The sequence below is a fragment of the Rissa tridactyla genome, chromosome 6 (genome assembly GCF_028500815.1).
Source record: "Rissa tridactyla isolate bRisTri1 chromosome 6, bRisTri1.patW.cur.20221130, whole genome shotgun sequence".
NCBI classification, from domain to species: domain Eukaryota; kingdom Metazoa; phylum Chordata; class Aves; order Charadriiformes; family Laridae; genus Rissa; species Rissa tridactyla.
This window is the reverse complement of record NC_071471.1, coordinates 55,867,701-55,881,986: the sequence shown is the minus strand read 5'-3', so window position 1 is coordinate 55,881,986 and position 14,286 is coordinate 55,867,701. Positions and strand designations below refer to the sequence as shown.

General features: G+C 41.0%; 1 protein-coding gene across 2 annotated transcripts in view; it reads left to right on the top strand.

Moving 5' to 3' along the window:
- The first annotated feature begins 3,343 nt into the window (after positions 1 to 3,343).
- BTAF1 (B-TFIID TATA-box binding protein associated factor 1) overlaps positions 3,344 to 14,286 on the top strand; it is a 53,742-nt gene continuing 42,799 nt past the window's right edge. The window contains exons 1-2 of one of the 2 annotated variants that reach the window (XM_054207380.1): positions 3,344 to 3,493; positions 8,189 to 8,283. In XM_054207380.1, the coding sequence (XP_054063355.1) occupies positions 3,359 to 3,493; positions 8,189 to 8,283 (230 nt within the window). In that variant the 5' untranslated portion in view covers positions 3,344 to 3,358. Of the gene's footprint in view, positions 3,494 to 8,188; positions 8,284 to 10,442; positions 10,858 to 14,286 lie in introns of those variants that run through there. The other variant, XM_054207381.1, reaches the window with a different exon arrangement.

Below are 14,286 nucleotides of genomic sequence, written 5' to 3'. Positions count from 1 at the left end.
TAAACTAGCATTGAGATTATAGAAAAAATACTAAGAAATGAATGAAGCGAAGTTATGTCCACTTGATCCTTTAATTTGAAAATAGCAGTTTGAATTATCGCTAACAATCTTCAGTATTGCAGTTTAATTCCAGATTTTCTGTACCATCAACTGAACTGACCTAGTTGCACTCTTTTTTCATAGCAGAATTTTTCCCAGATTACTAAGAATGCAGAAGCAAATGGAGTTTGAATACTCTAAATGTCAGACTTGCTTTTCGATAATCTGAATATCCCATCTTGATTGTATATTTTTTCCTGATCCCATAGGTTATATATGGTTGAGAATAGCCCAGTGCAGGTAAATGTCACAATTTTCTCACGTATCATCAGCTTACCTGTCTCAACTGGCCAAGATCACTGGTGCCTATATAGTTACACGCCCTGTTTGTCAGTCCAGTTTTGTTTTTTACTACTTTCTTTTTACAGCACAGCAGAGTAATGTAATCAGAATAGAAGAATAACCTCTTCAGGTAAGTTTATTCTAAGAGTCATATATTGCACAGTCTCCCTTGAACTGCCACTTCAGTGGGTCTCAGGAAGGTAGTGCAACAAACAGTAACTAAATTCATGCAGGCAGCTGCACAGTAGCACCAACAGCTCCTACTGTGGATAAAGAAATCTTAGTTCATAGGATGGAAAACAGCATTAATGTAATACTTGGGTAAATTAAAAAATGTATATTTTTCATTATTATGACATTTTCATAAATTAATAATTTTAAAAGGCATCACAGTGAATAAGGATAAAGCTAGACCATGATATTAAAATAAACAATTAAAATGAATGCTAGATACTTCAGTCATGCAGCTAAGAAACTGCCTCAAGAGCAGCCAGCTGTAAAGCATAAAGCAAGAGGGTGCAGGTGTACACTAGAAAACTTTAAAAAAAAAAAGTGTTCATAGCCAGAACCCACAGAGCTTTTTTGCCTTTCAACTAGCAGCATAAAACCCAGATTTCTGAATTCATGGTTCTATAGCTACTAAATAAGGACTAGATTTGAAAAGTGTGGAACATCTGGCAGCTCCTGTTGTTTTTTTAACACATGCAAAAAAGTTCCCAAAATTAAAGGATTCTGTGGATATAAATTTAAACTGCAAAAGCTTCATTGACATTGCAACTGGTAGAACAACTTTGGCTTTGTTCACTGTACAAAGTAAATAGTTTCCTCATTTTCACAGCAGCTAGTCAATTGTATTTCCCATTAAATCTTGGATTGTGAGCCTCATTCATGTGGTCTCAGGAATGAAGCTCTCTATAAACTGGTTGTGGAACTGAGCACCAAATGTTAAGAAAAGGCATTTGTTCCTCCACTTGCCCTTTTTTTTTTTTTTTTTTTTTTTTTTTTTAAATGAGGGGTAAACTGAGAATCTTTATCTAGGCTGCTTTATTTGGAGGCAAGGGAGATCTGCAACATGGGCTACTATATTGCCAGATTCCTTAAAAAAAAAAAAAAAACAACAGAAAAACCCTTCCTGGTATTCTCCAGCAGGGAGCTGAGAATTAGAGACTGGTATTACAAGCATTTAGGGTTTTTTTTACACTATGTATGCAGTATTCATAAAGTGAATAAAGAGCAAACATTTGCCCTTCATATTTTTGTTTTGGGGTTTGAATTATGTTTTTTAGGATTGAAGCGACACTACAGTCAGTCCTTTGTTACTTCAGACCGGGGGTTCTGGGACTCCCTGGAGTGCTGAAAAGCTGGTGCACTGGGAAGTTCTAATGCCACATTTCTCTTTGCACTGGAGTTAGGATCAGCGCTCCATGTTACCAGTCCTCGGTCAGTTCCTGCAGGACCCTCTGAGCGTTTAGATACAAACAGTCAGAGATGGTAGCATTCTTGTTATCTGACAAAATAAACATCACTTTTGTAAACATGTTGGATTTCTTTTCTCAAGCAAAATTAATAGACGCAATGTTTCCACAAATGGCTTTGAGATGCCTATATGAAAATAGCCAAAGTTGGGTTTGCATACATTTATTTTTTTTAGCATTTAAGCTAAGGCTTTCGACGCTATTGTTCCTAATGGAATTAGGCAGAGCTAAGCCCACATAATACATTGCAAACTGTTACTGACATTTATCTCAAATTCCACAGCTGAGTCATCACTGCATATTCACATCTGTAGTATTCAATTACTAATTGATCCACATGGTGGAGAATGAAATCAAATGAAATAAAATGCTTCTTGTTTTTTAACTGAATATTGTATTACAGTGACACTGATAAAAAAATCACACAAAAATAACCCCAAGACTTTTTCTCTTATTTATTTCACAGTTCTACAAAAATGTCATAAAATCTTGCTGGCCTCTTTTGTGTATGTTCTCGGCAAACCTAGAAAGAGCTGTTGTTCTATCACAGAGCAATAAAAAGCAAGACTTGGATGAACAGCGTTGGTTTCTCAGGGCCCTGAGTGTGAAATCTTGAAGAAGAGCACAAGGATACAGAAAATCCAGAGGTAGCACAAAACTGTTTGAAGGCATTTTAAGAGGTTTAATACATGTAACTATTGAACTCTGAATTCACAGAAAGCTTTCTCTGTTGCTGCCTGAAGTCATGATTTAATTGCAGGCCTAATTTTTATCGGGTGGTGAAGCCATGGGGCCAGCTCGCCCTGAGCTACGATCATACTGAGTTAGGAAAGGTTCAGGTGGTTCCTGGAAAGTGCTGGGAGAAAGTTCAGATGAGTTCTACGCAGAAGGCCGATTCCCAAGAAGGGCTTGGGAAAAAGAGAGGTTTCCAGCAGAAAACTAGAACGACTAAATTTATATGTAGGGGATATGACTAAATTTATACGTAGAAATCTGTATTACATGTACAGAAAATTTAGTTTTGTGTGTGAAGAATAAACAGTTATATAAAAAAAGGACTAGAAAGATTTGCACGTGACTCTCTCAGCTGGGGCAAAAGGTAAATGACCTACAAGGAACCACAAGTACAATTAGGATCCATTCACATTTTATTTGGATCTAAAGTAACTGTTAGCAAGCTGCAGGCTTTTTTTTCATGTGCAAAAGTGATCAGTGATGTGTTAAAATTCAAATTTGGGGTGCACTACTACAACCAGTGGGCCAGGACCAGTGGTTAAATGACCTTAGCACTGGCTTCTGAAGATTAGTTTGTTCTTAAGATGTCTCACAGGAGACATCCGGAAATGCAGACACCCAAAGATCATCTGGTTTAGAATCTGCTCAGTACTGGGGAAAGGAGGAATGTATTCCCCATCTGGTTTCAGCAAGGGGATATGAATCCCTGGCTGCTGTGAACAGCGGTTTATTTAAAACATGTGCGCAAACAAAAAGCAATAGCTTCCATGCTGTTATCAACCACCAGCGTTTGCTTCCTCTCCAGGCTGACTCTTATTTGCTCCAGTTGTCAGCAGACCGTGCTTTACTGGTTCCAGTGGACAGCAATTACCAAACATACAGATCCCTTTCTTCTTCTTGCGGTGAGTCAGAAAAAAACATGACAAAAAGGAAGGAGGTGAGGAGGCAACCTGGTTCTCCGTCCTCCTCAGGTGAAAAGACAATGGGGGGGTGGGGGGGTGAAGGGCAGGAAAAAAAAAATATTTGAAAAGAGAAAAATGAAGAGAGGAGGGAAAATGCAAATGAAAATGTCAGGGGGATAGAGTTATTAGTGTGAGAGAAGAAATGTGCAAGAGACGTATGTGTAAGAAGCTGGTGAAAGATTACTGGGTATAAAAAGAGGGCACATGCTGGAGGAGGAGTTCCTGGCAACTTCTTATCTGGGTCTTCTAAGCTGTGCGTGTGGCTCTGTGCGAGCACCATGCTCATGTAAATAACAGTTATCAAAAAAATACAGGAGCACTCAGACCTCTAATCCTAATAAAGTCATGTGGGAGCTTAAAACTAATTAAGGCTTTCCTTTAAGCTTTAAATCTAGTCTATGTGTAGTATAATATCCTGAAGATATTCCCTCCAGAATCCAGGGAGAATTTCAGACAATCAAGTAAGAAACTACTCTACAAATCTGTTTCACACATTGAAAACAAGCTGGGTTTTTACTGGGTATCAGGAATCCTATCATTTGAAGAATCTGAGAATCAAAGCCAATTTGTTTATTACAGGTACATACCTGTCTTATTTCAGACTTTCAGGACAGTATCAAAACACACTAGAATGTTGCTATTACTGTACCCATCACACAAAACGTACAGTTATGAATTAAAGTGTAACAAACAAATCTGAAGTAACTGCCTCTATAAGTACAACAAGCAAGTCAATGTGGAGTCGTACTGAAAGCAGGAGGCATTTTCTTCCTTCACAAGGAATGTTCAAGACTGCATGTTCCACAACGGAAGATGAAAGAGCCGCCAAGATAGATAAAAGTTGACAGAGACGAGGATTATCCTTATGCAGTTCTTCAAAGGACCTCTTCTAACATAAACAGAGAGAACTTTTTATGTTGCAAGTTATAATACCAAACAAAAGTCTATCCAGCAAAATTGAGAAGATAAGGGAGTGCAAGGTATTGTTGATATCTGTTAATCACATCTCAATCCATCTTTTGGATGCATGTAGTAAATAGAAGAAAACAGAAGAAAGTAAGTATTAACTGGCATTGCAAAGCGAATCCTACAGCTGATTCATCCTTGCCTGCACATCCCAGATGAAAAATGGGGCCACCGTATCCTGGTATCTACATCACGTTGGAGCTATTTAATAGCAATTCTGGTACATGGTGAATGGTAAATTCTGCTTTTCAAAAATTACAAACCAGAAATCTTTAATACTCCCAAAATATATTTAGTGTTTACAAATTAAAAGAAAAACTTTAACTGTTTTCTCTCATTTAATATACTAGTTATAATAAAATATAGAGAGAGGGCAAAGGATATGTTCACCTGACTTGTTTTTAAATCTAATTTAAACTCATTAACTGTAGCAGAACTTGTGACGATGGCCACAGATTAGCCTTCTTTTCTATCTTTGAAAAGCAACAGCTTTTGGAAAGAGCTGGACTAGATGTGAAACCTCTGGCCCTGTTTATTCAGCATTATAGTGCATTTCTGAATCCTTATGTCCCTGATGACAGAGGTGCTTTTCTATTTATGCTCTTTCTATTCAGTTTGTGCAGTGGAATTATATGCTTTTTTTTTAAAATGCACAGGCTAATGTCCCTCTTGCCTTAGCTCATGAAAAAAGAACAATCTGACTACTGAAATTAAATAAAGAAAAAAAAAACAACCTTGCAGCCACAAAGGCTTAAATAACAGAAGAACTTAATAAAAGGTTTCTACTTGTTTCTCTCATATTATTTTCATGTTGTGTTTTTCGCCAGGCCTATGTAGAAAGACCTGCAGATCTATAGGAAGAGTCTGACCTCATTATTTCCATTTCTCTTTGTCTCTGTGGCTCATTTTTGCCTATTACCTTGATCCAAAAAAAAAGCCCACTGAGATACTTGACAGGAGCTTTTCTCCCCTATCTAGTCTTCTTTCTGGATATGAAGTATTAAATACATTTTAATATATGTATGTGCATCTATGTATAAATGTATGTATATGTGCATTATAAACACATATATAAATTTCTGTCTATAAACAGAGATCTCTGCTCTCCTAAATGTCAGTGAAAGATCAGGTATGAAGATACAATTGTCCGTGTGAGTTACTATTGTTAATCTCCTAATACTTCAGAGTTCATAAACTAGATTTTGAATGTACGTATACTTTAGTTACATTCTTAACATAGGAGTGGTTTAGATACTAATAACACCTTCCAGAGAGGGTGAAAAGAGGGAGGATTTAAATGTAAACATAAAACTTTGTTTGGAAAAAAGAACAACTGTATCAAGTTGATAGATTATACCATTTCCTACGAAACATGCCACAGGAACAACAGACTACCCAAATTATAAAATATTCATTTAAACCAGGAGCATGATAACAGCTAGACAAAACTAAGGAACTTCCAGTGTTTATACGTGAAGTGTGTCCCAAGAATATCAGTAATTTAAGTCTTCATCTGTTATAAAATCGTACAGAAAGTGGAGCTGAGTTAGAAAATTAGAAATTTGAGATCATGGAACTGAATGCTGGAGAAATTACAGACCACAGTTAACAAAAACGAGGTTGTTGTACAACCTTGTGCAACAAGGTTGATCAGTTGTACAGAGTATCTGTTTATAATGGAGATAATGGGGATGGGCAAGAAGCACCACTTCTGAACAAGTCTGTGCAATCTCATGAGATAAAATCCCTGGGAACAGAAGATCACAAAAGAGAACCCCAAATTTTCGCTCTCTGTTTGTTATATCAGGAACTTCTCATTCAGGAAAATTGTCCTGAATGTACAATGTTAATATGATCAGAGGTAATGAAATGTAATGAGATAATTATACAGCACTGGTGACATTTTGAACCTTTTAGGTGTTGGTGATTTTCACTAACTGATTGTTTTCACAATCCTGTTTGATGTTGAGAAATTGGACCCCATCAAAACTTTTTCTCAAATGTTGCTGTGTTGTGGGTGGCAGTGACTTCACCCTGATTTTTCCCAGAATACAGCATTTCGTTGGTATCTCTGAGGGGCTTTCTGGACCACAGGAGCTATCAGTTAGCATCCAGCCTCCAGCCACCATCACTTATGGTGAAGAACTTAAAAGGAAGACCATGTACAAGTTGCCACTTTTTAAGGAGGCTTTCAAGAAGGTTATGCAGCTAGGCAAAAATTTTCTTGGAGTAGAAATGAGACAATTAAAAGCATAAGAGTTGGCATGGAAACTAATGAAGCTTGGACGATAAAAAATAAATACACCTTTAAATAAAAAACAAGCAGAATAGCAATAAAAAGTATTAATTAGCAAGAAACAAAAGATTATTAAAGAAAAAAAATATCCTTCAGCAATCAGAAATCTGATTTTGGTGACACCAGTAAAAATGGGCTTAACCTACAAAGATAAAATGTAAAATAAAACCTAGGAAGATTAAATAATACTTGAAGAAGAAACAGTTAAATATATAAAAATAAATAAGAATTTTAAAGTATGTTAGAAATAGCCTACAAGATAACTGGTTAGTTTGCAGACCTCAGAACAGAAAGCATCATAAAGAAATACATGTTGCAAAGAACCTGCATAATTTACCTGTGTAAGATTATAATCATAACTTCATCTCAAAGAAATATTTCCCCAGATAATCAAAATAATGATAGTGATTAAGACACCAGCAGAGAAGATGTCTGAACAAACTGCTGGGCAGGGACAAGCTTCTAAGACAAGCTTCTCTTCAGACAAGATTTCCAAGAGAATTCAGAAACCAAATAAGACAGACATTAAAATATATGCAAACTATTATGAAAATAATCTTTTTTACCAGACTAGGAGCTATCAAATGTTATACCTACACTTACAGAGAGGCTGGTGTGATCCTAAGCAATACAAATCTACAAACCTTCAGGACACGAAAAACTAACTGGAAAAATAAAACAAGAAGACTAGAACACGTAGAAGATTATGGTATGTCAGGTCTAATCAGGAGGGATTCCACCAGGAAAACTGTGCCTCTGTCATCCACTATTTGCACAGCTGTAGCACTTGGAGACTGCACCATTTTTCCCCTAGGCTCTGTAGGCACACATAGCAAGTAAGAAAGCTGCAGTTGCTATGAATCTGCAGACTAAGCAATAAGAGTTCACAGGTGGACACAGCTGGCAGGAGGAGGAAAACAAAATAAAAATTGACATCAGTGCAGAAAGTAATCATCATAACATACTGTCTGGAAATGATTGAGTTTTGTCTAATTTAGGAACAGGTTTGAGAGAGTATACTGGCACACAGCAGATTTGCAAGGGAGATTCTTGTAACATATGCGAAAAGAAACAGGAGAAAATCTGTGGCTACTCCTTGAAAAATGGGTCAAAAGAAAACAAATGTGCAAAAAGGATTGGTATGACCTATGGAGTAGGTGAACAGATGCATGGACAAAGAAGAACTGGTTTTCATAGGGTGTAGGAAAAGGATTGAGCAGAAGATACAGGTGAATAGTTAAGTAACGATGTGCTTTACATAAACGTCATATCAAAATACAAAAATACATGGTATGAAACTTGAATGAATTGTGTTTTAGTCCAGAATGCCTGCTATTAGGTAAATAACAGATCATTCTTTCTGTCTTTTGCAGAGTGTTTTGCTTGGACTGCAGTTTATCATCATACCAGCCAGTACTCAGTGCATATGCCCCACCACCAATATTTTCCCTGCCCTTATTTGTGTCAGGTAGGATAAGCCCTGTGGAGCTGTTCAAAACAAATTTTATTGCATGTTTGATATCCCCTCTGCCTTGACTGCTATTAAAACAATGCACAAAATGTTTTCAAGGGACCTAAGAGGAAATAAGGTGTTAGAGTTGGAAACAGCACCTGAGGGTCATTTCAATAAAGCCCAGAGCAGGACAGTGTGGCTGCTGATTCCTGTCTAAACAAATGCAGAAATATTATCAGGGATGTTTGCTATACATCCGTGTTAACAGCGTTGACCATGCAAGAAAAATATATCCACCCTCAGCTGCTCCTTGCTGCTCCTCACCCCAACTCCCTACCGTTCCTGCCCATTGTGTGGCTGAGCAGCTGGCAGCCCATCATGTGAAAACATCTACAGACATGGGACAGGAGCCAACATGTGCCTTGGATCATGGGTCAGGGACCCAGGCAGATGCATTTGCAATACATGATGGCCTATGATGGCAGAAAGGAAGGTGCGCGTAGTTTTGGAGTACTTCAGTAAGAAGCTTTTGGCCTCCTACTAAACCCACTGCGTTTTTTGTGTATTCTGCTACAGGAGGCATATTGAGCTGCCTAAGGGTAGTTCCTACATCAGAGCCACGACAAGGAAGAGAAAATGCATTATCTGGGTCACTGAGTGTAGCACTGTGACAAAAACCATCTCTACCACCGAAAATGAAGTCTGTGGTTTGTTCTGGCTGTGTGCAGAGGCCTTGGGCTGACTCATATTGCGGGTGTTCCGTGTTCCTGAAGCTGCTGCTTCAGTGCAAACTAGTCACCACAGAGCTCCCACCAAAGGACAGGAGAGGAAACAGACAGGAAAGAGGCACCCGGGGCAAACCTCATAGAGAACTCAAGTGTAGGCCGGACCCATATGGATAAGAATAGATTGAGTTATGATGTACCACTGTCTTGTTTCTAGAACTATAAAAAGACAGTGAACATGCAGATGACATTAGTATGCCTATTTGGAATACACTTGTCTTAGTGGGGAATGAATGAGCAAACCCAAAGAGTTAACTACAACAGGGGAAAGGGAACCATCCTGTAGAAACACTGGGGGTGAGCAGAAATCCCTTTACAAAGGTTTGGTATGAAATACACACCACAGTGGGCTTCAGAGTAAAACTTTATCGTACAATATTATGCAAATTAATGTATTTATGCAAGTTTATGCATCACTTAACAGGAAAGAAAAATCTATTATTACGTTTTCAACTTAGCACATGAAAGGTTACATACGTCAGCTAAATTTACACCCCTGTCTGGGATCATTAATTTAAACAAGTAGTCGAAAGCTAATGTCTCAATTTGTATTTCTTTGGATCAGACCGAAGCCGACAGCGCGCACTCGGAAAGCTCAGTCTCCCTTCCCCAGAGTTAGGGGACAATACGACCAGCTGCCCAGGGCGCCCGCCCGGCCGAGGAGGCTGCCGGCTGGGATCCTGGAGATCTTTAAGCCCCGTTCTGCTTTGCAGGCCGGCCGGAGCCCAGCCGGCCCGCGCTGGCTGCCTCAGAGCAGAAGGAGACGGCGCGCGCCGTCACAGGACCACACCGCAGCCCAGATGCTCCCCGGTGCCTGGGGGGGCTGGTGCCGTTAATAAACCCTCGCGAGTACCAAAGGGAAGCGCTGCGAGGCCACCACCGCCCCCGAGTGCCCACCTGCCAGCGGGCGGGGCGGAGACGGCCGCCCGCTCGGCCCGGCCAGGCCCGGCCCCTGGTGGCGGCGGGGCCGCGTCCCCGCGCAGGGTCCGAGGCGCTGGGCGCGCTGCACGCCGGGAGCCGTAGTCTCCGCGGGCGAAGCGGCCGCCCCGCAGCACCGGGCGTCAGCCGAGGAGCAGCGCACCTCAGCGGAGCAGGGAGGTTGGGGGGAGCTCGACGAGTTCCCGGCCGCCCTCTCCCGCCACGCTGGAGGGGGGAAAAGGGCCACTACCCGGTGGGCTGGACAGCAACACGCGCAGTGGCGTTCCGGTGCCCCTCTTCTCCCCTTGGGGTGAGGCAGTGGGGCGCCCTCCTTTGAGCCTCCCCCTTCCACCCGTGCAGATGGTACACCCCGCCGGAGGCCGGCGCCCCCCCCCAGCCGGCTCGGCAGGCTCCATGGCCGGTCCTGCTCAGTCCAGGCGCTGCGTGCGCCCGCCCTCCTTCCTCTTAGAAGCGCTGCCTCCATTGGCTGCGGCCGGACGCTCTTGCCAATCAGGAAGCGGCTATCATGGAGGAAGGGAATAAATACAAGATGGCTGCTCATATAAAACCAGGCATTGGGCTTCGCCCCGGCGATGGGGGAATAGAAGCTTTAACTCGCGCTCCGAGGGTTGTGCACCGCTCCCGCCCGCGCCGCTGCCGCCCCCCTGGGGGGAGCGAGACTCTCACCGTTGCCGGCCACAGCTGCGCTCAGCTGCTCCCCGCGGATCCCCGGCGGGGCCGAGGCCGGGTGCGGCGCCCGAGAGGCCCGAGCTAGGCCCTGCGCCCTCCTCCCTGGGAGAGCAGCGCCGGTTCCCCCCCTCCCGCCTGCCGTCCCGCCGCTCGCCTCCAGCGAGGCCCAGCTCCGGGCGGTCATGGCCGTCTCCAGGTCGGTAGGAGCCGGGAAGGGTGGGGGAAGGAGGGCTGAAAGCGGCGGCCCGGAGTCCCCGGCCCTCCGTGTGACCTGGCTTCGGGGGAGTCCGGGGGTGGAGAGGGGCAGCCGGTTTACACACACTCCGGTCTCGGGAGACTGCGGAGCCCTCGCCGGGGCCTCCGCGCTGCTCGGCGGCGTGGGCCGCCTTGGTGGGGTTTGTGGGTGGCTGCGTGCCCTGGCGCCTGGGTTTGCTTCCTGGCCCCGGGTGACTCCCGTCCATGGGCGCGGAGAAGCCCCCTCCCGCCCTCAGGCCGTGGGGGCTCTGCCGGGGGCGTCTCGGGCGTCCTCCTGAATTCGACGCCTTGGTTTTGTTGGCCAGTCTTTCCTCGGGTTAAAGTGCTAGGGAAGAGGGGATATTGATGTCGAGTCTCAAAAAAAAAAAACTGGCAACAAACCGTTTTGTCTTTTGGAGCCCTTAGTTGTAAAGTAACCGAAATAAAACAGGCTTCCATGGAGAAAAGTGATTAGTGTGATCTGGCGCTGCCTCAAGATGTTGGGTAGTATCTGCTTACACACATGTGCGCTGGGGCGTGCCAGCGTTTAAAGTATTCACAGATACAGAGGTATGTCTTAATAGAGCTGTTCTATAAAAAATGCTGAGCACAAGTTCCTGCCATCTTTTTTTGTGTGTGTGAAATGTGCATGTTAAGCTTCCTAACAGGATAGTTGAAAGGAAACCATAAATCCAAATTAACCTTGTGATAGATTAGCCTCAAGTCACGTGTTGGTAGTACCTCTGTACTTCCGAAGTGCTATAACAAAAGTAAATTCTGTTTCTGAAGCTGTATATGAATAAGTTTACAATTCTATGTAGCGAAGTAAAGGTGTGCGTGTTTATAATAGCAATCCATTATTAGTTGAAATTTGTAGCTGCAATACACCTTATAAGACTTCTAGTAGCAGGTGTTTTAGTTTGAGCTTTCTAGTTTCTACAAAGTATCCCTTTATCTTATTCTACTCTTATTTTTTTATCAGGCTTGTTATATATTAGTTTTGATTTTTTTCTAAAGCTGTCCATAAGAATCTGGAAGTAGTAAGAATTGCTGTAACAAGATTACTATGTGCATAAAAATACTACTGTAAGCCATCATGTAAAATAGAGTAGTATTCTAATTACATTATGTCTGGGGCAGTCTGCTTAAATAACTGTGCTAATGTACAAGTGATATGAGGGCTAACTGGAATATCAAGATACAGCTTTTCAGGTGTATATTGAGGGTGTGTCTGCTATAAAGATCGGTTTCAAATTCAGTGTTTCGGTATTTCTGTAAAACGGGGTGGCTTTAGTGAAAAGCAGTAGTTGTCTGTGCAAAGATTTAGTTAACACTTGTTTGGTCTAGTAACTGACATGAAAAAATATCTGTTTTGGATAAGGCTCATTCTAAGCTTCAGTGTGGAGCACTAAAAAAGTTGGTGTGTTAATAATGTCACACATGATACATTGCTTCAGTGTGCAGTTTTAAGATCAAAATGTTACACAAGTTGAACATAAGGCATAGAACTTTAATAAAGGTGCTGTAATGCTTTTGAGTGGGTATAGAACTGTTTCTATTCCATATGGAAATTGGGTAAAAGAATTACACATTTTTAAGTGCTGTAACATCTTGGTTATTCCTGGCAAACTCCAATGTTCCTATAATGGTAAGAAGTGATACTGTGTAAATTTGGCCTCGTGCATGTTTTTTAATAGGTACAGCCAAACCTGTCCATATCCCTTTGAAGTTACACAGCAACTCTTGACACACGAACCTTTCGGCTGCTGGACCATAGGAACACTGATGATATAATGTCAGTGTTGCCTTTGTAAATCTTGTCTTCACCTTTTATTTCAGAACACTTAATTTCTAAGGTCCTTTCCTTTCAGACGTGCTACAAATATCTTTGTACACTTTTATACCACGTAGCTATGTTTCTGTAAAGGGTGTAGTAGTTCAAGCTTCTGTACCAGTTCCATTTAATAGTAGAGATCTGTGCTTTTCCTCCGGGTAGTTACAGTTACATTTTATATTTTTGAAGGACCAGCATAATTCATTGTTGAATGATTCTCCCTATACAATTGTAGAGACTGAGGGAGATGTTGACTCAAATTAATCTTCCTCCAAGGACCATAGTCTTTGAGTGCATACCAAACATTGATATTAACAGAAAACTTTGTTAGGGTTTTGTCTGGATTGGAACCATATTTTAAAAAAAATCACTATTTTTGGAGGTGGGAGGAGGGGGTATTTTTACATTTTCAAAACAATAAATTATCAAGCGGTTGTTTTCCCAGTAAAGTATAGTTTCTGCTGTTTGGACAATTGAGAACCTTTCTCAAAACCTTAGTCAGTTCAGGAAAACCTAAACAAATACAGGGGATGCTTTGAAATATCCCAGAACTAGATTGAGAATTTGCAGCTTTGCTATTAATAAAGGTCATTTTAAAAATAATTGTCACTTATTTGTAATCTATTGGCAAAAGTGATTCTGATATTTTATTCTGCATTATATGTATACATGTTTGGTTTAGCAGATTCTGCTGTTAAATAGGCAGAAGAGCTGCTTCTATATAACACTTCTGTGATGATAAGCTAGAGAACAGACCTAAAGGCAGAACAGTAGATACCTCATACCAAAAGATGTTGCGGAATAGTTGTTTCATATATGCTAATCTCTTTAGTAGTTTTATGCTGAAAAGACTAGCTAATGAATGCCATCCTGCAGAATTATGTATAGCTGGATGGGAAGGTTAATGTTCTTTCTGTGAATGAGCAAGCCAATTTGGTAGGCTTTATCTCCTGTATAAAAGTATATATGAAGTAATATAATGTTTGCATAACTAATAGAAAAATAAAAATAATTCTTGATAGTGGAACTGAGAAGGAAAACAGGAAGCGAAAAGTTTTGCTTCAGTTTCATTCCAACAAAGTATATGATCCAAGTCAGTAAATGCAATGGCTCACTAGTGATCTTTTGTGATACTTTAGTTGAAAAAGCAATACTGCCAGTTTATGGAAAATGAAAGTGCTTATATGTTACTCAGGGTAATTGAGTTTCAGTAGATAATAGTGTTGATAGTACCTTTCAATATCTAATAAAACTTTTTTCCAGTTTCTTTGATATATTCAAAGGCACCTCATGTATCATTATTCCAACACCAAGGCTGTTAATGGCTTTCTCCTATTTTTGAGGGCCTTCACAGTACAGAGGAGAACAAATATGCGTTTAAAATGTGATGAAATACATGAAGCTGGTAAGATGCATTAAGAATAAACAATTCTATTTTAATAGGTGTATCTTTAAATTCACCCTGAAATACCTTAAAGACAACCTTTTCAGGGTATTTTCAAGACACTTCCTTAAACAAGTATGGGAGAGCATAACAACTTGCTGCTATTGCAAGCC